This window comes from Rhinopithecus bieti, unplaced genomic scaffold (assembly GCF_001698545.2).
Source record: "Rhinopithecus bieti isolate Rb0 unplaced genomic scaffold, ASM169854v2 scaffold_1918, whole genome shotgun sequence".
In the NCBI taxonomy this organism is placed as follows: Eukaryota; Metazoa; Chordata; class Mammalia; order Primates; family Cercopithecidae; genus Rhinopithecus; species Rhinopithecus bieti.
This window is the reverse complement of record NW_016803680.1, coordinates 1027339-1050890: the sequence shown is the minus strand read 5'-3', so window position 1 is coordinate 1050890 and position 23552 is coordinate 1027339. Positions and strand designations below refer to the sequence as shown.

General features: G+C 44.7%; 1 protein-coding gene across 1 annotated transcript; it reads left to right on the top strand.

Moving 5' to 3' along the window:
• The first annotated feature begins 2286 nt into the window (after window positions 1-2286).
• GP2 (glycoprotein 2) lies at window positions 2287-21982 on the top strand. Its single transcript, XM_017849788.1, has 11 exons — window positions 2287-4370; window positions 5369-5498; window positions 7498-7938; window positions 8788-8898; window positions 11020-11231; window positions 11723-11871; window positions 13057-13302; window positions 14105-14267; window positions 15417-15501; window positions 16752-16796; window positions 20278-21982. Exons 1-11 carry the CDS (start codon window positions 4029-4031, stop codon window positions 20334-20336), a joined length of 1983 nt encoding a protein of 660 aa, XP_017705277.1. The 5' UTR covers window positions 2287-4028; the 3' UTR covers window positions 20337-21982.
• Window positions 21983-23552: the final 1570 nt, after the last annotated feature.

Genomic DNA, 23552 nt, shown 5'->3' with positions numbered 1-23552 from the left:
CTAGCTTGAGTGACAGAGCAAGACTCTGTCATAAAAAAAAAAAAAAAAAAGGAAAAATAAATGATTGTATACCAGGGCCTGCTGGTTCTGTATCATGGAGACAATAGTGATGTCCTCAGAGGGTTAGTTCAGTTTTCCAGAAACATTTATCTGAGAATGTTATATGTGCCAGGCACTGTTCTAGGTGCCGGGAAGCACTGACGAATAAGACAGACAATTAAATATTGATGAGTAAGTCCCTGCTTCCAGGAGTCTCCCAGTCCTTAGGGGTAATAAGGAGTAAGCAAGTCAAGGTCAGGTACCTGGAATGTCCTCAGGACTTCCTCCAATCATTGGACATCTCCCTCCCAATCCAGAAGATTCCCTGGAAAACCAACTCCCAGGGACACAACAAGAGTAGAAAAGAGAACAATGATCCCCATTAGTAGGGAATGCTTTGTGGGGTGTGGGGGGTCCTCCAGGATGCGGCGGCTGGTTCCAGCAGACCCAGATACCCCACGAGTCTCTGGACTTCTGTGCCAAGTGGATAGAAGAAAGCCAGTTTCAATGGGAACTCTCTGCTCTGCTACCAGCTGCTTCCCTGGACTCCAGCTGTGGCTTTTCAGGAGAGGCCAAGGCCCTCCTTGGTACATTATCAGAACTTTCTGATCCCAGGGAAATCCACACGTGTGTATCAGCAAATGGGGGCTGCTAGGGCAGTGTGTCTTAAGTCAAGGGGCCTGTTATCACACAGACATGCACAGAAAACCTTGACATAAGAGCTTTGTGGGGGAAGACTATGGGCTGATCCCAGCCCCTGTCCACTGTCAGGCCATGGTCAGTTGGTGGCTGATGGTGTACGCATCCATCTGTGCTTGCACTCCAATACAACAGAACATAAAGGAAAAATCTGGGCCAAGATCAATAAAGACAAGGACCAAAGACAAGAGCTGGGATAAAAAGAAAGCACATCAGAATTACTCCTTCAGTCCCTCGGTTCTTTTTCTTTGCCTTTCTTGTTTTCTATCAATTATCCAGCTCAATATATTCAACAGATATTTTGGGCATAAGTTCAATGCCAGGCAATTTTATACGTACCATGGAAACAGCAAATAATCAAACGAGAGCCCTTGCTGGTAGAGAGCTTACATTTAAAAGGCAGATACATTTAAACAGCAACTATGTGCAACGTGATAGATGGTGACAAGTCCTGAGGGGGATGAAAAAGCAAGGACGAGGGATAGAGCAATGTGGGTGTTATTTGACATAAAATGGCCAGAGAAAGTCCCTCTGCTGAGTAGAGGCTAAAAGAAGTAAAGGAGTGAATCAGGGGCATATCTGAAGAGCATTGCAGGCAGTCGGAATAGCAGGTGCAAAGGTCCTGAGGTAGGATCTTGTGTCTTTCCTGCAAGGCTCACTGCCTACACTTGGACAGCCATAAGTTTGAGGAATTGCTCACTGCAGAGGGTCTGGGAGTGCTTTTTATGAATTTGTCCATGTGTTTACTCAAGAAGTACTTACTAGGTACTGATTAGGACTGCAGAGACAGGATCTTGGTCCACAGATCTTTTATTTATTTATATATTTATTCATTTATTTATTTTTAATTTTTTTTGACAGAGTCTCACTCTGTTGCCCAGTCTGGAGTGCAGTGGTGTGATCTCAGCTCACTGTAACCTCCACCTCCTGGGTTCAAGTGATTCTTCTGCCTCAGCCTCCTGAGTAGCTGGGACTATAGGCGTGCACCACCATGCCCTGGTAATTTTTGTATTTTTAGTAGAGATGGTGTTTCACCATGTTGCCCAGGCTGGCCTTGAACTCCTGACCTCAAGTGATCCGCCCACCTTGGCCTCCCAAAGTGCTGGGACTACAGGCATGAGCCATCACACCTGGCCTCTGTCCGCAAAGATCTTAACAGCCTTCAGAGGTAGACAGATAAGTTGGCAGGTGAGTGTAATTGGAATCAGCCCTGTGAGGCCTAGGAGCAGAGAAGAGGAGTACTGGTGGAGTTAGGAAAGGCTTCCTGGAAGAGGTGATAATGTAGGACGAGGCTGGGTGAAGAGTGATATAGGCTGAGGGAATAGAGTATGCAAAGGCTTGAAGATGAGGAGGAGGCCAGATAACCACAAATTATAGCAAGATGCTGCCTCTACAAAACAATTTAAAAATTAGCCAGATGTGGTGGCCAACAACCGTAGTCCCAGCTACTCAGGAGGCTGAGGTGGGAGGATTATTTGAGCCCAGGAGATCAAGGCTGCAGTGAGCCTATGATCACGTGACTACACTGTAGCCTGGGCAACAGAGCAAGACCCTTGCTCAAAAAAAAATTACCTTCATAAGGAATGGTGGCCCGAATCTGGATTGGTGAGGTGGAGATGGAGAAGAAAGGATTATTGGAAATGGGGGCAGAGGGAGAAAGGAAGGAGCTTAGAAAGGAAGAGGCCAAGTTTCCAGCTTGGATGACTGGGAGGGGAGTGGCACCTTTGACTAAAATAGATTATACAATGAGGAGGAGGAGATTTAGGGGACTTGATGAGCTCAGTGTTGCACTTGCTGAGTTTGAGGTGTCTCAAGCATCTCAGCGGCAGTGAGAGGTCCGGCAATCAATAGGTAGATGGAACTAAAGTTCAAGGGAGTAGCAAAAGCTGGGGATACAGATTCAGAACTCAGCAGCCTGGAGATGGTATGTGAAACCATGAGATAACTTGATACCTCCCAGGGAGAGTTTATGAAGTGACAAGAAAAATGGGACCTAACCAGCATTCTTAGGGACAGGATCTTGTAGCAACAGAACAGAAATCTCCAAGTAGAAATAGGAGAATCAAGAAAATACTATCATGCGGAGTCAAGGAAATGCAAGGTACCCGGAAAAAGCAGTAGGCAAATCCAATCACAAAGGAGCAGAAACAAACTACCCAGTGGATTTGTCTATAAAGTTGTAGCTGCATGGTTCAGATTGCAATGGAGAGGCCAGAAGAAGGGTGGAGGAACTGACTTTGAAAAGGAGGAAGATCGCCTTGTTAAAAGTTGAAGGGGGAAGAAGTGGAGGATGGAGACCAGTATTTATATGTTTATAGGGAAAGGAGCAAGGTCAGCTGTTGTGGCCTAAATTGTTTTTGAAGTAGGGTACAAGATATCTGCTGAGAAAGGTGGTGTGAGTGGGTGATGATAGCTGCAGAGACCATTTAAGAGGAATGGGAAGGTTAAGAGTGGCCACTGGGGAGACTGGGATGGGCACCTAGCCAGATTGAATGGATCAGTGGGCTATTTAGTGGACCCAGTTGTCATAGGTTCCACATTATAGAGACTTTTCTACATTTGCTTTGGGAGTAGAGAAGGTGGCTTGTAGCACTTTTCATTTTTCCAGGTTGAAGTTTTATAGAAGGTGTTACCAATGCCAAGACTCTCCTGTTCCCTTGTCCCCAGTTGCCTTGGCTCCTTAAGGAGTCCCAGAGTGATAGAGAAGAAACAGTGGCCATTTCTTCTGCAAAAGCTTTGGCTCTTTTATGAAGTCCATGATTTCTACCATGCCATGAAAGCCCCGTCCAAGCCTGGAGTTAGTTAAGTCCAAGATCCTCTACAGCCTCTTCTCAGTCTCATGCCTTCCAATCTCTAGGGCAGCCTACATATCAAAAGGGATTTACAGGGGCTACTCTGATGCTTCTTTTATCCAGGAACCTTTGTCTGTCCTTTGCCATTCCAAAATGCATCATCACCAAATTAGCCATTCCAAAACTCCTTAGTATTAGAAATCTGGAGTTGGGTAGAGTCTATGGAACAAGAAATGGAATTTTGTGGAAACATCCACACTCCCTTCCTTCTTTTCCTATTTATCCTGTTAGTCTAACTGGCCCCAAGCTCAGTGGCCTTCAGACAGAAGCAGAAACGTTCCAAGATGATTAGCTAGGAACACAAGGTACAGTTGAAAATCCATTGTGCAAACAAGTGCCTGTTTGATTTTCTCTTCACTTCCCTTTGGGTATTAAGCTTCCTTTCAATTCGTGTTTGGTTTCTGGTAATAAATATGGCACCAGTTTCACTGATTGATTATGAAGATTAAATGTGAGAAGTCACGGTCGCAAAGTAGTGCCCAGCATGTTCAGCATTCAGCACACAGCACTATTGTTTGTAGGAAGCATTTGCATGATGCTGAGATAGCTGGAAGGGTTTACATTGTGAGGGGAGGGCCCTTCTTTCACCATCCTTTGCGTAAATGGCTTATCTCACCTCCACTCAACAAGCCCAGTGTATGGCCTAGAACTCCCATCATACCTGTGCACCAATTGAGGAGAGACACATGGGTGGGAAATTGCAATAAAAAGACAGCCCACAGCAGGCTGCATTCCCATGGCTGGCCAGAGGAGGAGAAACGCTTTGTGTTCTCATCGGAGGTAAGTCCTGCTTTAAGCCTCAGGAGGCTTTCTCCTAATCCTGGGAAATCTTGATCCGCTGGACTTGCTGGGGTTCTTTGTTTCTGGAAATTTTTAGAACCCAGCAAGGAGTTTGGATCCTGGCCATTGTCAAGTGCTCCAGGTACCACTCTATATCCAACTCAGCCATGCTTCCAGTCACCTGCGATGTTCCAGGCCTATAGTTGCCACCCTTTCCCTTGCCCCAGATACTCCCACCAGGGAACTCGGTCTCTATTGGGATCTCATCTCTAAGAATCACCAATCCTGGGTGCTCCCCTATCCCTGCTGCCTCATAGCATACTCACGATATCCCTGCCAGAAACCGATCTCTATTTTCCACTGAAGTCTTCCAGAGGTTGTAGGAAGTTATCCAAAGATTTGGCCATTCAGGGAAAGGATTTCCCAGAACAGTAAATGCCATCCAAATGCTGGCAGGCTTTTTGCAGCTCTTTCTTTCTGCCTCGCCACTGCTCCCAACCCCCATTGATTTATTTATTCATCCCTTAACCCTCTAATGAGTACCCCTTGTGTGCCGGATTCTGTACTAGGAGCAAGGAACATGGGGCTCGGTTTGGCATGGTTCCACACTCACAGAAATCTACATGCATAGAGGACATTTCAGGGCGCTCTTAACAGCACCCAATGCATCAAACTAAGAAAGGGCAGCCATTACTTTTGTGTGCAGATATCACAGGCACCATATCCCTCTTTCTCTATCCAATCTCCAGAGAGCCTCTACCTCCACCTGAGCAGGGACCATCCTGAGACCTTTCTAGGACATTCTGCAGTGATAGCCAGCTCTGAGCTTGCCTTTGGTTTGCTTACTGTCAACTTTATCTCCCATTATCTTGCTTCATCTGTCCACAAGTCACACCTACTTTGAGACAATGCAGCTCTTCATGAAGGAAGTCAACGGATCTGTTTCTAAGAACATAGTCTTATGCCCTGATCTTATCTGGGTCTTTTGTTTCCCGTAGCTGCACAGGAAGTCTGCATACAGCAAAGTGACTTGCATGCCTCACCTTATGGAAAGGATGGTGGGTTCTGGCCTCCTGTGGCTGGCCTTGGTCTCCTGCATTCTGACCCAGGCATCTGCAGCGCAGCAAGGTAAGTATTCTGCTCACCTGGCATCTCAGATGTCAAGGAAGACTTAGCAAGTGAGGATAGAAGTGCAGAGAAGGTGGCTCAGGTAAGGAAGAGGAATTGGCAGTTCTAAAGCAAAGACTCAGAGCTAGAAATCAAGGGAAACATGGTGAGACACAATGGAAATCAAGTCACAATCATCTCTCAAAGAATCTAATCAGAAATTCCCTTGAAACGGCAGTAGGAGCCAGTTAACATAACTTCCCATGCCCATATCTTTGGGAGATCAGAGAGCCCAGATTAAAGAAGATCAAGAAATACACAACTTAGTCACCTTGTACTGGCAAGTGCCTTCTTCTTTTCCTGAAAGGGCTAGATTAAATGATCTTTTTATGAATTGGGCAATTCAGATACTTGCAGAAAGGAGTCTCAGACTTAGAGTGTAAATTTCAGCACTGTGGAGGAGGGTGGGTGAGGGAATTGAACTCATTGGAGGCCTCCAGTGGAAAAACGCAGGGTGTGCAAGAAGTAATCTAAGAACAACAAATGCAGGGATTCCTTGTCTTAAGTACATGCATGAGCAAAGTTTGAAAATCTCTTTTTCTGAAAGACCCTTCTAATGTGTATTATAAGCATGTGCAAAACTTGAAAATCTCTTTTTTTAAGAAAGCCCCTTTAACGTGTATTATAAGCACGTGATCCTGTGTGTGCACTTAGCCCCTTCTTCAGGCATCTACAGCATTCAACAAATCAGAACTAGAGAAGAGAATTCGCTTGACCCTGGTACTCTGCTTGGCATTTTACACATATTATCTCACTCAATCCTCTAACAATCATTTAAGGCCTTCTTTCCCCAAATGAGGTGTATATATTCCAAGATGATTCAGGGGATGCCTAGCAAACTCTTAACAAGTTTTTAACGGCTTTATGTTTATTTTTTATGCATATCTAAAGAATATAACTAGCACATGATATCTATGTTATCACACATATTATTCTTTAAGATGAAACTAATTCTTAGAGATAATCATTGAAAGAAACATTTTAAGTCAATAATAGGACAGGCAAACACATGTATGGCAAAGGTCATGACCCAAGGCATAGGAATGGATAAAGTTTGAGAACCACTAATTCACAGACATGGTTTTACCAATGAGTCTCAGGGGACTTAAGTCACCTGCCAAGGTCACCCAGCCAGCAAGTGTGGAATTGGATTTAAAGTCAGCCTGACCAGCCTGTGGTCTTCCTCCTTCACTTCTCTGCCTCTTCATATATCACAATTTCTAAAACTGTTTTGAAAAATGATAGATCAACAATCAGAAATGGTCTTGTTAGGTCAGTGGTTCTCAATTGGAGGTGATATCCCACAGGGGACATTTGGCAATGCCTGGAGACCACTTTGGGGCATGCTGCTGGGATCTGGTAGGTAGAGACCAAGGATACTCCTAAACATTCTATAAGGCACAGGATGGTTCCTCCAATAAAGAATGACCCAGCCAAAACGTCAATAGTGCCAAGGTTTGGAATTCTTACATTAGATTGTGCTACTGGTATGGAAAAATGTCTATGTTATGTTAAGTAAAAAATGCAAGTGGAAAAAAAGATGTTGTACAGAATTAAACTTATTTTTATTTTTAAGAAAGCAATGTATTTTAAACATGCCTAAGAAGAATCTGAAGGCTACATAACAAATTTATTGTTACTTCTGGGGATGAGATGGGCTTATGGCAACTTTCATTTTTGCTTTATTCATTTTAATGATGTTTGAGGTTCTTTTTCAGTGAGCCTGTATTACATTTATAATGAGAAAAACAAATATTAGTCAAACAAGGCTGCTGTGCATGAATGCACAGGAAAGAACTTTGTTACTCTGAGGCGGGGAGGGAGATTGGGCAGGATGTCCTCAATGTCTATAAAATACCGCAGAAGATCCTCACTGATTATTCTGCCCCCAAGTTGATGAAGTTGATGTTTAATTAATGGATTAAACATTAAACCCAACTGCACTCTGTCACTTTCCCAGGTTATGGAAACCCCAGTGAAGCCAGTTTCTATGGGCTGGACTTGGACTGCGGAGCTCCTGGCACCCCAGAGGCTCACGTCTGTTTTGACCCCTGTCAGAATTACACCCTCCTGGATGAACCCTTCCGAAGCACAAAGAACTCAGAAGAGAAACCGGGGTGCGATGAGAACATGAGTGGCTGGTACCGCTTTGTAGGGGAAGGAGGAGTGAGGATGTCGGAGACCTGTGTCCAGGTGGGCCGATGCCAGACAGCCGCTCCCATATGGTTGAACGGGACCCACCCTGCTCTTGGGGATGGCATCATCAACCACACTGCCTGTGCCCACTGGAGTGGCAACTGCTGTCTCTGGAAGACGGAGGTGCTGGTGAAGGCCTGCCCAGGCGGGTACCACGTGTACCGGTTGGAAGGCACTCCCAAGTGTAATCTGAGATACTGCACAGGTGAGCAGCAGAGCCCTGGAGGAGGCAGCTACACAGTCAACGAGATGCACCCCAGGCTCAGTAAAGTGAGTGGAGCAAGTCAATAGGAAACAGGAGAGGATGCAGAGCAGCCTTGACTCAGCTCCTGCCTAGTGAGAACACAACACAGGTGTTGTCAGACCTTCCAACATTTCAAGCCAGAAATTCTCATTTAAGGGTGAAATTTCCCAGTTTATAAATGTCTGTAGCATAAAATCCAGAACTCATGCTCATTCAGATTTTGGCTCCATTTGGGAAGTTAAATTTGCCTCCCTGAGCCTCGGTGTTCTGATCTGAAAAAAAAGGGGTAATGGCAAAAATAACAGCTAACACATAATGCTAACAATGTCCTTGTTGCTATCCTAAGTACTTCAAATGTATTAACTCATTTTATCCTCTCCCCAGTTCCATAAGATAAGTGCTACCTAATTACCACAATGAGGGGCACAGAGAGATTAAGGGGCTGTCCTAGTATCACAGAGCTGGAGCATGGTAGAGCTGGGATTTGAACTTGGCATTCTAGCTCCAGCATCCATGGGCTTAACCACCATGCTGTCCTTTCTCATTTTGATTAAATGGGCTAATACATTCATTGTCCTTAGAATAGAGTCTTGTCTGTAGTAAGTGTTCAGGTGGCAGCTTTAGGGCTCTCACTTATCCCACTGGACTGGGAGTCAGGAAATCTGAGTTTGAGGCTTAACGCTTCCACTAAGTATCACACAACCTTGGCAAGATTCTTGTGCCCCAGTGGAATGAGAAGGTTGGACTTGGGGGCCTCAAGTCCAGCCCACACTGCATCCTGATCTTCTCTCTCCATGCCCCATCACCTAGATCCCTCCACTGTGGAGGACAAGTGTGAGAAGGCCTGCCGCCCCGAGGAGGAGTGCCTTGCCCGCAACAGCACCTGGGGCTGTGTCTGCAGACAGGACCTCAATAGCTCTGGTGAGTGGCTCACTGGGCCAGTAACTACCATCCTGAGTGGGCAGGGCAGGAGGGAGGGAGCTTTAGAGAGTCAGGATAAGGTATAAAGCAGAGTCGGGGGCAAGGACCTGAGGTCAAGGGAATGTGGGCTCTCCAATCCATGTGCTGTAAAGCCAGTGGGTTTGCAAGGATAGGAGGGCAGGGTTGGAGCAAATTTCCAGGTCAGCTGCTGGGCCACAGCCTCAGGAAATGGTTCTGACATGCACAGGCTTGACCCCTGAGGCTGAAGGTACTGAAGATGATAATTCTGCAAATGTAGGAGCTATGTTTTCATAGTCACAGGGTCTTCATGTCAGGGACATGGGCAGACTTCTGGGGACAAGTCACTATTGTCTCTGAGCCTGAATGTTCTCATCTGTAAAATGAGGTTAAGGTGATAATAATACCCACCATACAGGGCTATTGTGAGAACTAAATCTGAACTGTCCAATTGGGAAGGCTCAGGAGGTGATGAATTTCTCGTCCCAGGAGACAAGCAAGCGGAGTGAGATGGCCCATGGGTAGGGATGTCATAGACAAACAGTAAGCCCTGGACAGGGGATGGATGAGCCTCCCACTGAGATTATTTCCCTCCATCACTGAACTCTAACAAGGGCCTTTGATCTTGCCCTTGGCACAAGCATGCCTTCCTCTGAGCACACTCACAAGTCCCTGTGGAAGAGAGAGTGTTCTAGGCAGCAGGACAAGAAGGAGCATGACACATTTGGAAAACGGAGCTGCAGTGTGAACGGGGCAATGCTTAGATGTGCCCAGCAGGAGCACCCTGGGAAATGAGGGGTAGGGAACAACCAGCAACCTTGATCTCCTTAAAGACTCTTTCTGCTCATTGAGTGGATAAGGCCCCAGAGAGTCAGTGTGGTTTTCTGGGCTTTGGGCCCATCGCAGAGTCAGAACTTGGGCTTTAAGGAAGCCCTCCCTGTACTTGGATGGGCTCCAAGGACAGCCTCAGCTGACTGAGTGAGCAGGTGGCCTGCCTCACGTCTTCATCAGTGGCCAGCAGAATGATGGCTGTCCAGTGGGCCCCATTGCTTACAGACACGTCCCTCTGTACATACTTCTGTCTGTATCTTTATCGTATTGAAGTATAATAAGCTGTGGGTATGTTGGTGTTTACACAAGACCAAGAAATCCTCATAGGCCAAGTCCATGCCTTATTTACTTTGTGTTGAATGCACCTAGCATTTGAGAAGGTGGTTGGTAAAGTGGCTCATGCCTGTAATCACAGCACTGTGGGAGGCTGAAGTGAGCAGGTCACCTGAGGTCAGGAGGTTGAGACCAGCCTGGCCAATATGGCAAAACCCCATCTCTATAAAAATACAAAAATTAGCCCGGTGTGGTGGCACATGCCTGTAATCCCATGCCTGTAAGCCCAGCCTCAGGAGGCTGAGGCAGGAGAATCACTTGAATCCAGGAGGCAGAGGTTGGAGTGACCTGAGATTGCACCACTGCACTCCAATCTGGGCAACATAGCAAAACTCTGTCTAAAAAAAGAAAAAGGAGAGAGAGAGAGAGAGAGAGAGAGAAGGTGGTTGATAAATATATATTGAATCAATGCATTCATAAATACAATAGAAACTGTCTTCCTATTAGTTTACTATTTGTCTACCCTATTCAAATGTTAGCTCTATAACAGCGGGAATTTTGTCAGTTTTGGTAAGTGTTGTAGCCCCAGTGCCTGGCAGATAGTAGATGCTCAAGAAGTTGTGTGTTGAATAAATGTTGAGTTAAAATATGATAGCTCTGAACTTGGTCAGATGTGCTGACTCAACAAGGTAGCATATATCTAACTTTGAGTCTAGTATGGAATGCAAGTCCATCCTGCCTCCCCAAATAACACAATCCCCAAGAAGAATTAGACCAAAAAACCTTAGCCAAGCCTGCACATAGGACACTTGGAAATCTTGAATGAGGGGCCCCCTTTGCCAGTCTCACCTACTGCCAGTCTAGGCATGAATTCCGTCTGAATCCCAGGGACCTTCTAGTTTACATAATCTTCTGGGTCATGGAGACCTTACCAAAGAGTAGGGAAAGTGGGCTTCCAGACTCATGTCCATTCCACTTGCCTTCATCTCTGCTTTGCAGATGTCCACAGTTTGCAGCCTCAGCTAGACTGTGGGGCCAGGGAGATCAAGGTGAAGGTGGACAAATGTTTGCTGGAAGGCCTGGGTTTTGGGGAGGAGGTCATTGCGTACCTGCGAGACCCAAACTGCAGCAGCATCTTGCAGACAGAGGAGAGGAACTGGGTATCTGTGACCAGCCCCGTCCAGGCTAGTGCCTGCAGGAACATTCTGGAGGTAAGTGGCTTTCACACCACTGCTGCCAGAAGGTATGTGTTGGGCTGATGGGACCTATCATAGTAGCTCTGAGATCTTGGACAAGCCACTTAGCTTCCCTGAGCCCCAGGGTTATGTAAGAGTGCACATGTTGGTTTACATAAAGAACTTAGTATAAATCTGACATGTGAGTTTCATAAACGTAAGCTATAATTATGATAATTTTAATTAGGGATGTGGGGGAGGGATGCACAGAGAAGCAAGCTTGTCAGTTCCTGACTCTTCCCAAGGGTCAATAATTCATTGGTCTAGTTTTTTGTCTGGTGTCCTCATTCCCCTTCCCACAAAGTGTCAGTAACACTGAAGGAGGAGGTCCCTTTACCTCCATGAGCTCAGAAGGTAGGGTGACTGCATGGTTAAACACATTGACTCTAGAAATCAGATCTGGATTTGAGATACACCTACATACGCTTACACATAAACATCTGTGTGGTTTTGTTTTTATGCCAAAGAGAAATCAAACCCATGCCATCTACAAAAACACCCTCTCCTTGGTCGATGATTTCATCATCAGAGACACCATCCTCAACATCAACTTCCAATGTGCCTATCCACTGGACATGAAAGTCAGCCTCCAAGCTGCCTTGAAGCCCATTGTAAGGTATGGCATTGACCCTTGCCCTTTGACCTATAACCTTAGCAATAGTCACATCACACTTACTTCAAGTGTAGACTATCATGACCACACCATATTACCAACCTCCTCCAGGAGCCTCCAGTCATTCAATCATTCATTCCACAAGTACTCATTGATTGTATATTAAAGATGTTCAGCATGAACAAGACAGACATAGATTATTCTGTGGATATTAAAGATTGTTATAACTAGGCAATGCAGCAACATGAAACAGTGCTTACTAAATGTGCTAGAAAACAAAAACACAGGACAAGTTCATTCACCTTGAGGAACAAAGGTATTAAGCAACTAATTAAATCAATAACTATTTATAAGCAAGATGAGTGCAATGTAAAAAAAACGTGGGGTGCTTTGGGAGCAGGAAATAGGGGTTCCAGATCCCTGTTGGTGGTGGATTTGATGGGGACAGAACAGCTTCCCTGAAGACATGAGATTGAAGCAGAGACCAGCTTTTGTCTGATAAACAGGCACCCCATCCCCAGCAGAAATAGCATCAGATAGCAATTTGGGCAGGGGTTTTTCTCTGTTTTGTTGAGTTTCTGTGCCTGGAATGGGGTCCTGTTGAATCAGTTCCTTAGCATCCCTAGATTTGCCAGGGGACTTTCTGGGAAGTCAAAAATCCAGAGTGCCCATCTCATTCCTTATTGCCCCCTGATATCACAAAGCAACAGGATCAGAAAGATTAGAAATTTTCTAATTCAGTGGTTTCCACATGGTTTGGTGCTGGGGCTCCGGGTTCACAAAAAATCAAAAGGAAAACCATTTCTGTTGTTAAAATTGGTGTTTCACTGAAGACTGTGGAATGGAGGGAAGCGATCTGCTGCTAAAAATTGTAAACACACAGAACTGGTTCTCAGCTCCACTCTCCAGGTGAGAAGATGGAGGTGTACACTCAGTTATTCCTTCAGTGAGAGATATATGTGTAACTTGTCCTGCAGGGAGGATCAGTGGAAATCCTGGAGACAGACTTGTCTGTCCGCTTTGGTGCCTAGAAGCTAATAAATGCTCAGTTTAAATGAATGATTGAAGAGTTCACTTAAGGATCCAAGATATGTGTCTTTGCCTTCATAAGTGTGTTAAGTAAGTAGCAGGGCTTGATTTATGTTGTTCTCTCTGAGGTTCCCACTCTTATGGCTTTCCTTTTCTCAGCTTCCTGAACGTCAGTGTGGGCGGGGATGGAGAGTTCATTGTTAGGATGGCCCTCTTCCAAGACCAGAACTACACGAATCCTTATGAAGGGGATGTGGCTGAACTGTCTGTTGAGTCCATGCTCTATGTGGGCGCCATCTTGGAGCAAGGGGACACCTCCCAGTTTAACCTGGTGTTGAGGAACTGCTATGCCACCCCCACTGAAGACAAGGCTGACCCTGTGAAGTATTTCATCATCAGAAACAGGTAATGACCAATTCTAGAATTATCATTTGGCCTTACTAATGTTTACAGGAAAATGTTCATCTCATCCATCCCTAGCAGATGTGTAAGTTGTATTACATATCATAAACACACTCTTTGACTCAGAAATATCACTCCTGAGATTTTAGCCTAAAATATTAATACCAAATAGATAGGTAGGGTGAATAAATGCCAATATTTTTCCATTTCAATATTCTTGATAACTTTGGCAACAGGCTTATTGTTCAAAACCAGGGAATCAATTTGATAGTAATGGATTATTACACTGAAGTGAACACTGGTCAATATGAAAACAATATGATAAATGTTGTGGGATTAAATATTATTGAACATGCCCGGCTGGCAAAAACAAGGGAAAAATGCATTTCTATAGATCATGATTTAAATTATAGTAATAATCCTAGCTAGTATTTGTCATTGAGCTTAGCTATGTGCCAAGAAATATATGTGGGTTATCTGATTAAATGCTCACATCAGTCTCATAAAGTGTATATTACTGTCTCCACTTTACAGATAAGAAAAGTAAGGTTCAGTAAGGATGAGTAACCTGCCCATAATCACTTAGCTAGAACATGGGTCGGGCTAGAATGTAAAATCAGTCTGTTTCACTCCAGAGACTGTGCCCCCAAATAATTTAAGCCATGTGAGTTTATGGATATATCTTGGAGGAAACAGAGGAATAGAAAAAGTCCACTTTATCATGATGGAGGGAACCCGAGGGACTCTTTAATTTTCTCCACTGCTATTTTAAGAAGTCACACCTTTGCCCCTGTCACCCTCCCAGCTGCTCAAATCAACGTGATTCCACCATCCACGTGGAGGAGAATGGGAGGTCCTCGGAAAGCCGGTTCTCAGTTCAGATGTTCATGTTTGCTGGACATTATGACCTAGTTTTCCTGCATTGTGAGATTCATCTCTGTGATTCTCTTAATGAACAGTGCCAGCCTGTGAGTTTCTCTTTGAACTGAACTCTTCAGAGCCCGGCATGGAGCCTGGTACCTGATAGACTCTCCATATATATTTATTGCAATTATGAATGAAGGGAGGGTGGGAGGGAGGGGAAAGGGAGGGAAGGGAAGGGAAAGGGGAAGGGGAAAGAGAAGGGGAAGGGAACTGAAGGAAGGAGAGAAGGGAAGGGAATGGGAAGGGGAAGAGGAAGGGGAAGAGGAAGGGGAAGGGAAGGTTAGGGAAGGGGATGAGGAAGGGGAATAAGGGAGGGAAGGGAAGGGAGTCAGAAGGGAAGAGGGAGGGAAAAAGGAATACAGGAGGGATGGAGAAGGAAAGGAGGAACAGGGAAGGAGAGAAGGAAGGGAGCAGGATGAAGAGACGGAAAGAGATGGGTAGGTGTGTGGATGGGAGGGAGGGAAGAATGAAGGATAAATAGATATACTCTAGGTCTCCTAAAGGCCCAAATCTAAGCAATGTTTGTGTCCCCAGGAGGCAGATTTGATAAAGAAATCTGTCTACTAGATTCCATTGGTATCTCTTAAATAATTATAATCATAGATGACGTTTTTAGTGCTTGCTCTTTGTCAAGCACCATGCTAAAACTTCTGCATACCTTTTCTCATGTAACTCTCAGAACAACCCTGTAAGTAGATTGTTTTACCTACCCCACTGTGAGGGTCAGAGAAGTCCTTGCCCACAGGGCCACACACAGTTAGAAAATATCAGAGCCAGGGTGTGCCCCAGCCGAGAGGTGACTCCAATGCCCCTGCTCTTGCCTGCATTTGGCACTGCCTGTGAATAGTTGGTATTTTCCGAGTGCTTACTTTGTGCCCACGTGTTGCAAGCACATCTCATTTTCATTTTCACAACCAGGTGGGTATTATTTAGTTATTGTAGAGAGGCAAAGTCATTGGCCCCAAATTATACAGCTAAAAGAAAGTCTCTACTTGATGAGATTCAAACCCAGATTTGTTTGGCATGACAGTGATAATTTTCTAGATTGAGATAACCACAGCATCGGAATTAGGGCCATAGCATGAACCAGTTCTGGACCCAGTTCTCGGTCCAGAGTTGCCCATTGCAGGAGCAGTCTAGATAGAATCCAGACATTTAAATTTTGATATAATTAAAGTTCATCATCCCTACAGTCTTGCTCAAGAAGTCAAGTCCGCAGTGAAGTACCGGCCATTGACCTATCCCGGGTTCTAGATTTGGGGCCCATCACTCGGAGGGGTAAGTGGCCAAATCCCAGTGACAAGACCTGCTGGCTGAGTGTTGACAGTTAACCACAGATGCCTGGGGTCACCAGCCCAACTTCTCAGGGCTTTTCTGCCACCTCAGTCTGACCATTACTGAAAAACCTATTCTTTGAGATGCTTTGGGTAATAATAACAATATTGTCATTTGGACCTCCTGTGTGCTTAGAGACCAGGCTAAGCTCTTGCATCCATCAATTCACTTAATCCTCCCATGCCTGTGTCCATTTTACAGGCGAGAAACTAAGACTCAGAGAGATTAAGTGACTCGCCCAAGATCCCCCTACTCATGAGTGGCTAGAGTTAGGACTGAACCCAGCTCAGTCTGATGCCAAAACATGTGGCCTTTTCCTTATTCCACCTGTTTCCAGGTCCCCATAACTCAGTTCCTTACAGGTGAAGTATAAGTCCTAAATCCCATTTAAATGCAACTTTGTTTTCTGGTGAATGACTGTGTTTTCCAAAATTCATTTATGGTATTCTGGAGTATAATATAGGGGAGGCTTTCCAATGGCTCCTCATATTTTCATCCATCCTACTCATGGATTTACAGTAGTGTTTATTTAGTGCTTTTATTTCCACCAGGATGGAGAAGTGGAAGAATGAAAGCCTTTTTTTCCCCCTAAAGAAATTAAGATGTAGTAATGTTGGTAATAATAATATTTTCCTTGTGCCTGGCACTTTGTCAAATGCCTTTATATGCATGATCACTTTGAATGCTCACAGCAGGTGAGGGAGGTAAAGCATTATCACCATTTCCATTTTCCAGAACAAACAGAGGCTATCTCATGAAGAAGGCTCTGCCCCGAGTTTTCCTACCATTTTACTGAGCTCTCAACTTGAAGCCTCAAGTGGCATCACAGGGTAACTTGGTGGAGGTTAAGAACTTTCACTTTTGAATCAGACATACTGGGGTTTTAATCCCAGCTCTGCTACTGACTGGAAAGGTCAATTTGGCAAGTCCCTTAACATCACTGAGCTCCAGTCTTCTCATCTGTCAAATGGGGATGAGAATACTTTCCTCACAAATCTGTTAGGAGGATTAAGTCTAAGATGCATGCAATGTGTCTAGAAAGGTGCCTGTGCCAGATCATAGACGCCCCCCCAATGTGGATGGCCAGTGGTTGTGATGGCCACGTCTAGGAGGATGTGAAGCAGTTACAGCCACAGTGCTGCAGTCACTGGAGCATGACTGAGGAAACCCTCCCCTTCTGTTCTTGTTCACAGGTGCACAGTCTCCTGGTGTCGCGAATGGAACCCCCGGCACTGCAGGTACATCATTTTCTCATGCCTTTCCCATAGCTTTCTCAACTCTCCTTTGTCTTTTCAATTCTGCCCCTTTTACGGCCCAGACCCTATGCTAGGGACACTGACATTAATCAGACCCAAGATTGGCCTTTGAGATGCCCACAGTCTAGCAGAGGAGACAGTCCTTTGACAAGAAATATATACTGTGTGCCAAGTCTTGTTCTGGGCACTGAAGATGTGATGGCAAACAAAAGAGCCCAGGTGCCTACCCTCATAGGGCTTATGCACCAGTGTGGAAAGTAGAAAACAAAAAGTAAACATGGTACTTTGAAAATAAAAGAAAGTGATGTGATAGAAGAGTAATAATGCCTTAAAATAGACATTCATTTCTTTTTTATCAAACTCAAGAAGGTTTTATTTCTTTTTTTTAAATTCATTTTCCTTTAAATTCTGGGATACATGTGCAGAACATGCAGGTCTTTTACATAGGTATACATGTGCCATGGTGGTTTGCTGCACCCATCAACCAGTCATCTAGGTTTTAAGTCCCACACGCATTAGGTATTTTTCCTAATGCTCTCCCTCCCCTTACCCCCCATCCCCTGGCAGGCCCTAGTATGTGATGTTCCCTTCCCTGTGTCCATGTGTTCTCATTGTACAGACGTTCATTTCTGTCACACATAAATGAAGGTTAGAGGCAAACTATCCAAGGCTAGTGGGGTAGCACCATAAAGCCGTCAAAGATCCAGGCTCTTTCCAACTCATGCCTCCACCATCTTTGAGGTGTGGCCATCATCTTCATGTTCCAAGATGGCAGCCAGAGCTCCAACATTTGTATCCAGACAGCAGGATGGAGGGAACAAGGAAGAAGCCAATGAGTGTTAAAAGACATTCCTGAAAGCTAGCACCTTATACCTCCACTTACATCTCATTGGCTGGTGCTTAGTCACATGCCACACCTTGCTGCAAAGGAAGCTAGGAAATGCAATCTTTACTCTGGGTGGGCCGTGTGCCTAACCGATGTTTGATGGCTTTATTATCAAGGTAGGAAGGAAGAAAGACTGTCAGAATGGATAAGTGGTCAGAAAAACTTTCAGAATAAGTGATGTTTAAGCCAAATGAGAAAAATGAGTCGGAGGTGCAAATGTTAGGGGAATGAGCCCTATATGCATGGGAACACCAACAATTCGTTGCACAAGTGAGACAGGCACTTGAGCAAATAAATGACAAGTAGGTAGATGGTACAGAAAGAGTACATAAAAGGCTAATTAACTGTATTGGATAAGGTCTGGAAAGAATTTCACCAGGTAGTAACATCTGAATGGGTTTTTGATTAATGACTTGGAGCTAAACAAGATGACTAATAAAAGAAATATCACACACACACACACACATACACACACACAGAGCGAGACAGACAGAGAGAGAACATTTTTACATTTTTTACATATTTATAGGGTACTAGAAATATGTTTTGGACAAAATGGAAAGCACATACTATTAAGATTTGCTTTCCCACAAAATGACCTATACTGGTGAACCCAGATATGAAAAGGTTCTTTCTATCCTCAAAGCCCAAACTTAGACGGCAGTTTTTAAATTGCCCAAGTAAGTCCAAGATGGACTCTCTATGTTCAGTGCCAGCATTCAGACAATGCTAAGAAAAGTCACGCTCATTGAGAGGAGTAGTTAGAACTCATTCTAAAAGCAGCTTAGGCCAAGTGTGGGTGGCTCATACCTGTAATCCCAGCACTTTGGGAGGCCGAGACAGGCAGATCACTTGATGTCGGGAGGTTGAGACCAGCCTGACCAACATGGAGAAACCCTATCTCTACTAAAAATACAAAATTAGTTGGGCATGGTGGCATGTGCCTGTAATCCCAGCTGCTTGGGAGACTGAAGCAGGAGAATCGCTTGAACCCAGGAGGAGGTTTCGGTGAGCTGAGATTGTGCCATTGCACTCCAGCCTGGGCAAGAAAAACGAAACTCCGTCAAAAAAAAAAAAAAGCAGCTTGAAGTCAGGAACCTCAAGTCTCATCCCTTTCTGCCAGTCCTTCTGGTTAGCCCGGTGCCTGGAACAGTGTGGTTTCCCAGTACAGTTTGCCAAATTGACTAATTTCTAGAATGAGTGGTGGATTTTGGACGCTTCTGGATAAGGAGGGAATCAGTCTGATGTTGAGGCAGCCTACCCACTACAAGAGGGCACTTGTGGTTTTCATTGTCTGCTGTCACAATCATCTTTGATGTTTTAGAATTAATTGAACATCAACCTGTTTTATAATTATAACTTTTTGTCATGAATTGTGTCTGAAATTTATATTTCTCTCCTCACTTCTAGGACATCAGCCAATTACTTTGAAATTGGGGTAATGGGGAGATTTTATAATTTGGTAGTACAGCAGGAAGGCTCACATGTTTCTCCTAGGCCCTCTGATACAAGACAGTTATCATCGGGGATCCATGTCCTTCACTGAAACTGAGTACACAGTGATGTGCCAAAGAGATACAATCCCAGCAGAACTAGATCTTAGAGTCTAACTTTTAAAACCAGCATTTATATAGTGTTTACCATGTGCCAGGTGCTGATCTCAATGCTTAATATGAACTCACTCATTTAAGCCGTACAAAAATCCAGTGAAGTCACAGGAGCTATTAATATTTCTCTTTGGTATACAGGAAAATAAAGGCAGAGAGGTTTAATAACTTTTCTGGGACTGCCCAGCTAAGTATAGAGCTGAGATGCTAAGCTAAGTAATCAGGCCTCAGAGGCAGTGCTTTTTAACCTCTGTATCTTTCTGCCCCCTCAGTATTAGTCAGCATAAGTAATGCTAGCTGCTATAACAAACAGTCCCCAATCTTCTGTGTCTTTACACAACAGCATTGTTTCTCACTAAATCACTGGGGGAGGGGATGCAGTTCTACTCCATGTAGTCATTAGGAGCTTGGGCTTCTACTACCTTCTGGTAACTTCTGGCAACTCCACTATCCCCTGCAAGTCCTATCTTGGATACTCTGCATCTGCTCCCTTAGATGGTAGATGAGAGAGCAACGGGACATATCCATGTCCTTCACCGAAACTGAGTACACAGTGATGTGCCAAAGAGATACAATCCCAGCAGAACTAGATCTTAGAGTCTAACTTTTAAAACCAACATTTATATAGTGTTTACCATGTGCCAGGTGCTTTAAGGATCAGACATATAAATGGCACAGATGACTTCCATGTACATTTTATTGGCCAGATTCAGTCACATGGCCCCACCTACTTGCAAAGGACACTGAGAAAAATTGCCTTACAGTGCGTCTAGAGGAAAATGAAAAAAAAAATTTTAGTGATTAGATAGCTTTGCCTCTACCATGTGAGTCTCAGAGACTATAATCAGGCCAGATATCAAAGATGCTTTGCCTTTCTCATCCTTGTGTTGCAAAAGACAAAGAGGCCAACTTATGTTTACTCCTGACTCCCAAAGCCCAACACTTGACAGTCATCTTTCTTGTATTTCAGGGTTCCTGGTGGCCTGGCCCATGGTCCTCCTGACTGTCCTCCTGGCTTGGCTGTTCTGAGAGCTCCACTGAGCATCTGGCCTTGAAGTTTGTGTTCTTCCTTCTGGCAATGGCTCCCTTCGCCACGTCTGCTTTCCACTCCAATTCACACAGTCTTGGTATTAACAGACTCAAGACCAGGCTAGGTTTCGGGAAAGGGAAGAACTTTCACCTTCTTTAAAACTCTCAGCTGGGCGCAGTGGCTCATGCCTGTGATTCCAGCACTTTGGGAGGCTGAGGCAGGTGGCTCACCTGAGGTCAGCAGTTCAAAACCAGCCTGGCCAAAATGGTGAAACCCTGTCTCTACTAAAAATACAAAAATTAGCCAGGCATGGTGGCAGACACCTGTAATCCCAGTTACTTGGGAGGCTGAGACAGGAGAATCGCTCGAACCCGGGAGGTGGAGGTTGCAGTGAGCTGAGATTGTGTCATTGCACTCCAGCCTGGGTGACAGGGCAAGACTCTGTCTCAAAAAAAAAAAAAAAAAAAGGTAACATGGTGGGGTTCCTGTCAGTCTGTCCTGGGCTGCCCTTCTCATTTGTTAATGGGACCTTGAAAGCAAGCTTGCTAGGTGCCCTCTGTGGCTTTAGCCTTTACTGGAAGTGTGGCGCATGTTTTTAACTCCAGGGAACAGGTGTCCTGTCACTAGGGTATGGGATGAGCATGGAGAAGAAGAACCAGCCATGATTCCTTCCTAAGCATCTCCTGTTCTGACTGCTCATGAATTGAAGAGACTGACCCTTGCATTCACTCTGCTTCCTCTGATTGTTTGTATCATGGTTTCCAAAATCCCCATGGGAACACATCAAAGGGCCACTTTTGGAGACTCTGCTCCAGGAAAACTAGTCCCCATAGCTCCCCTATCCCCACCATACCACAGACATGCTGTGACTTAGAGAACTACACAAACATCCTTGGGACCTAGATGCTGGAGGAATGACTTGATTTTGATGTAGAAACTTCATCACCCAAGGGAGTACCTCTCACTGTAAACAGTGCTGTGCTTGCTCTGAAGGATTAAGCAACAAGTCCCAGCAGAAGCAATGCACCAGTCCTGCTATGGGAATGTAACTGCAAAGCCTAGGAGATGGGTGAAGTCCCTTTCTGGAGACCTTTAATGAGTACTTCAAAGCACTCCACAAAGATGCAACAAATAGGGCATCACACATACCCAGGCATTAATACTCACGGGCATATATATAGATGCTGAAATGTGTACACTGACTTAGGCCCTTCCCACAGCTACAGACAAGGCCTCGCAAAGCTGGCCTCAGAGACACATCAGGAACCAAGGTAGACTAGCAGGTGCCGAGCCTGTGTATCTGCTTGGAGGAGACATTCCAACATGCTGCCTTGTTCAGAGATGGTGTGGTTGCGAGAAACAGAAACCCACTACAAATTCTCAGGCAAAAGGGGAGTTAATTATAAGGACGTAGGAGCACAAAGTTCAAGTGCAAGAGATACCTCCAGGCTGCACAAGCTCTGGGAGTGGGGCCCGGCAAGCCAAAAGAAGCCACAGTTTGTCTTGCCTTCTGTCCCTCTTTCTGAAGCCACATAGCCTTTTATGACGGTGTATCTTTGCGTTGCCTTTGTTTTCTTTTTCTGTCTCTGAAGCCAGCTTTTCCTGTTCACTCATCCCTTGATTAAATATGGACATTCCAGCTTCACATTACTTTCTAATTCAGGGACCAACAGAGACTGGTTAACCTGTTGCCATCCCACCTCCAAATTGCAACAGGGAATTTGACTTCGCTGCTTGGGTCAGGGTTCAATAGTCTGGGCCACGGCACTGGGACTATCTAACACACAGCCAAAGTGGCTGACCTGATGGGGCAGGTCTCACACAAATGGGGTCGTTTCTTGGACAGACATCCCAAGGGCCACTACGATAGTGGCTTCTCTAAAAGAGGAGTTCCTGAGAGGAATTGCATTCTGTTTCCCAGTGAGTTAGAGGAGTCCTACCTACTACATCCCAAGGCAGGTGGCATGGTAGAAATAGGCCTGAAAGGGAGGTCAGGTTCTAACCTTCTCCTCTCTCTGAGGCTCAGCTGCTGCCTTCTGTAGAATAAAATGGGTTGGTCTATAACAAGATTTTCAAAAATATATAGCAGTGGAACTTTACAATTTGACATGGACATCCAGAGATTAAAAGCAAATAGATTCTTGATGATGTCAGGTGGGGAACTCAGCTCTCCATTCTGTGATTCCTTCCTCTGCAGGCCCTCAAAGCAACTCCATAAAAACTCACAGAGCTGCCAGAGCCAATGTTTTGGAGCACCCTGGGACATATGAACTCTAGCATAATGTCCAGGAGAAATTACATAAGATTCCACTTAGAGCCAATCTCAGCTATCTATCTGTCTGGCTGTCTACCTATCATCTATCTATCTATCTATCTATCTATCTATCTATCTATCTATCTATCTATCTATCTATCATCTACCTCCTATCTACCTATTATCTACATACCTACCTACTCAATTATCATCTAGCTAGCTAGCTAGTTACACCTTTTTCTTTTCTACAAATGAGCATGTTGTCTGAATAACAATCTCTGAATGTCCAGTCCACTTCATTCATTCAGTCAACACAAATTTGCTTAGCAATTTGTATGTCCCAGGTCCAGGGACCTGGGTACAATAATTAATTAGATGTAATCCCTTCCCTTGGAAGGTTCACAATCCTGGCAGAACCCAAACTCACATAGAGGCACTTACAGGCAAACCACCAACACACATACCCACTTACCCCCAAACACAGGCCTGTATACCCAGAGGCGTCTATCCACACCAACACACACATTCTAACAGACACACACAGCAACCTCATGTGCCCAAAGGCACAGATGCACATGCAGAAAGCCTCAGAGACCCTCAAGCCAGCCACTTACATATTTATTGTCATGAATTAGTTTGTGACAACCAATATTTTTCAACACCCCCTATGTATAAGGCATTATTTTAAGTACATTTTGGGCATTATTATCATTCCACCCTCACATTAGACATGGAATATAGCCACTACTATTACCTTCAATTTAGTGATGAGCAAACCAATGCTTTAAAAAGATAATTACTCAAAGGCCTATAGCTTTTAAATGCTGATTTCAGGGCTTGAACCCAGGGAGCCAGACTTTAAAGCAAATGCTCTTAACTAGACACTGTATCCTGCCTCCATTTATACACAACACTTAACACACACACACACACAAACACACACACACAGTGTGGCACCCAT

Bases quoted from the DNA above. Each gene is read 5' to 3' on its own strand.
- GP2 (XM_017849788.1), top strand. From the start codon at position 4,029: ATGAAGATTAAATGTGAGAAGTCACGGTCGCAAAGTAGTGCCCAGCAT. The intron at 4,371-5,368 runs GTAAGTCCTGCT...TGTTTCCCGTAG, and splicing joins GCTTTGTGTTCTCATCGGAG to CTGCACAGGAAGTCTGCATA. The intron at 13,303-14,104 runs GTAATGACCAAT...TCACCCTCCCAG, and splicing joins TATTTCATCATCAGAAACAG to CTGCTCAAATCAACGTGATT.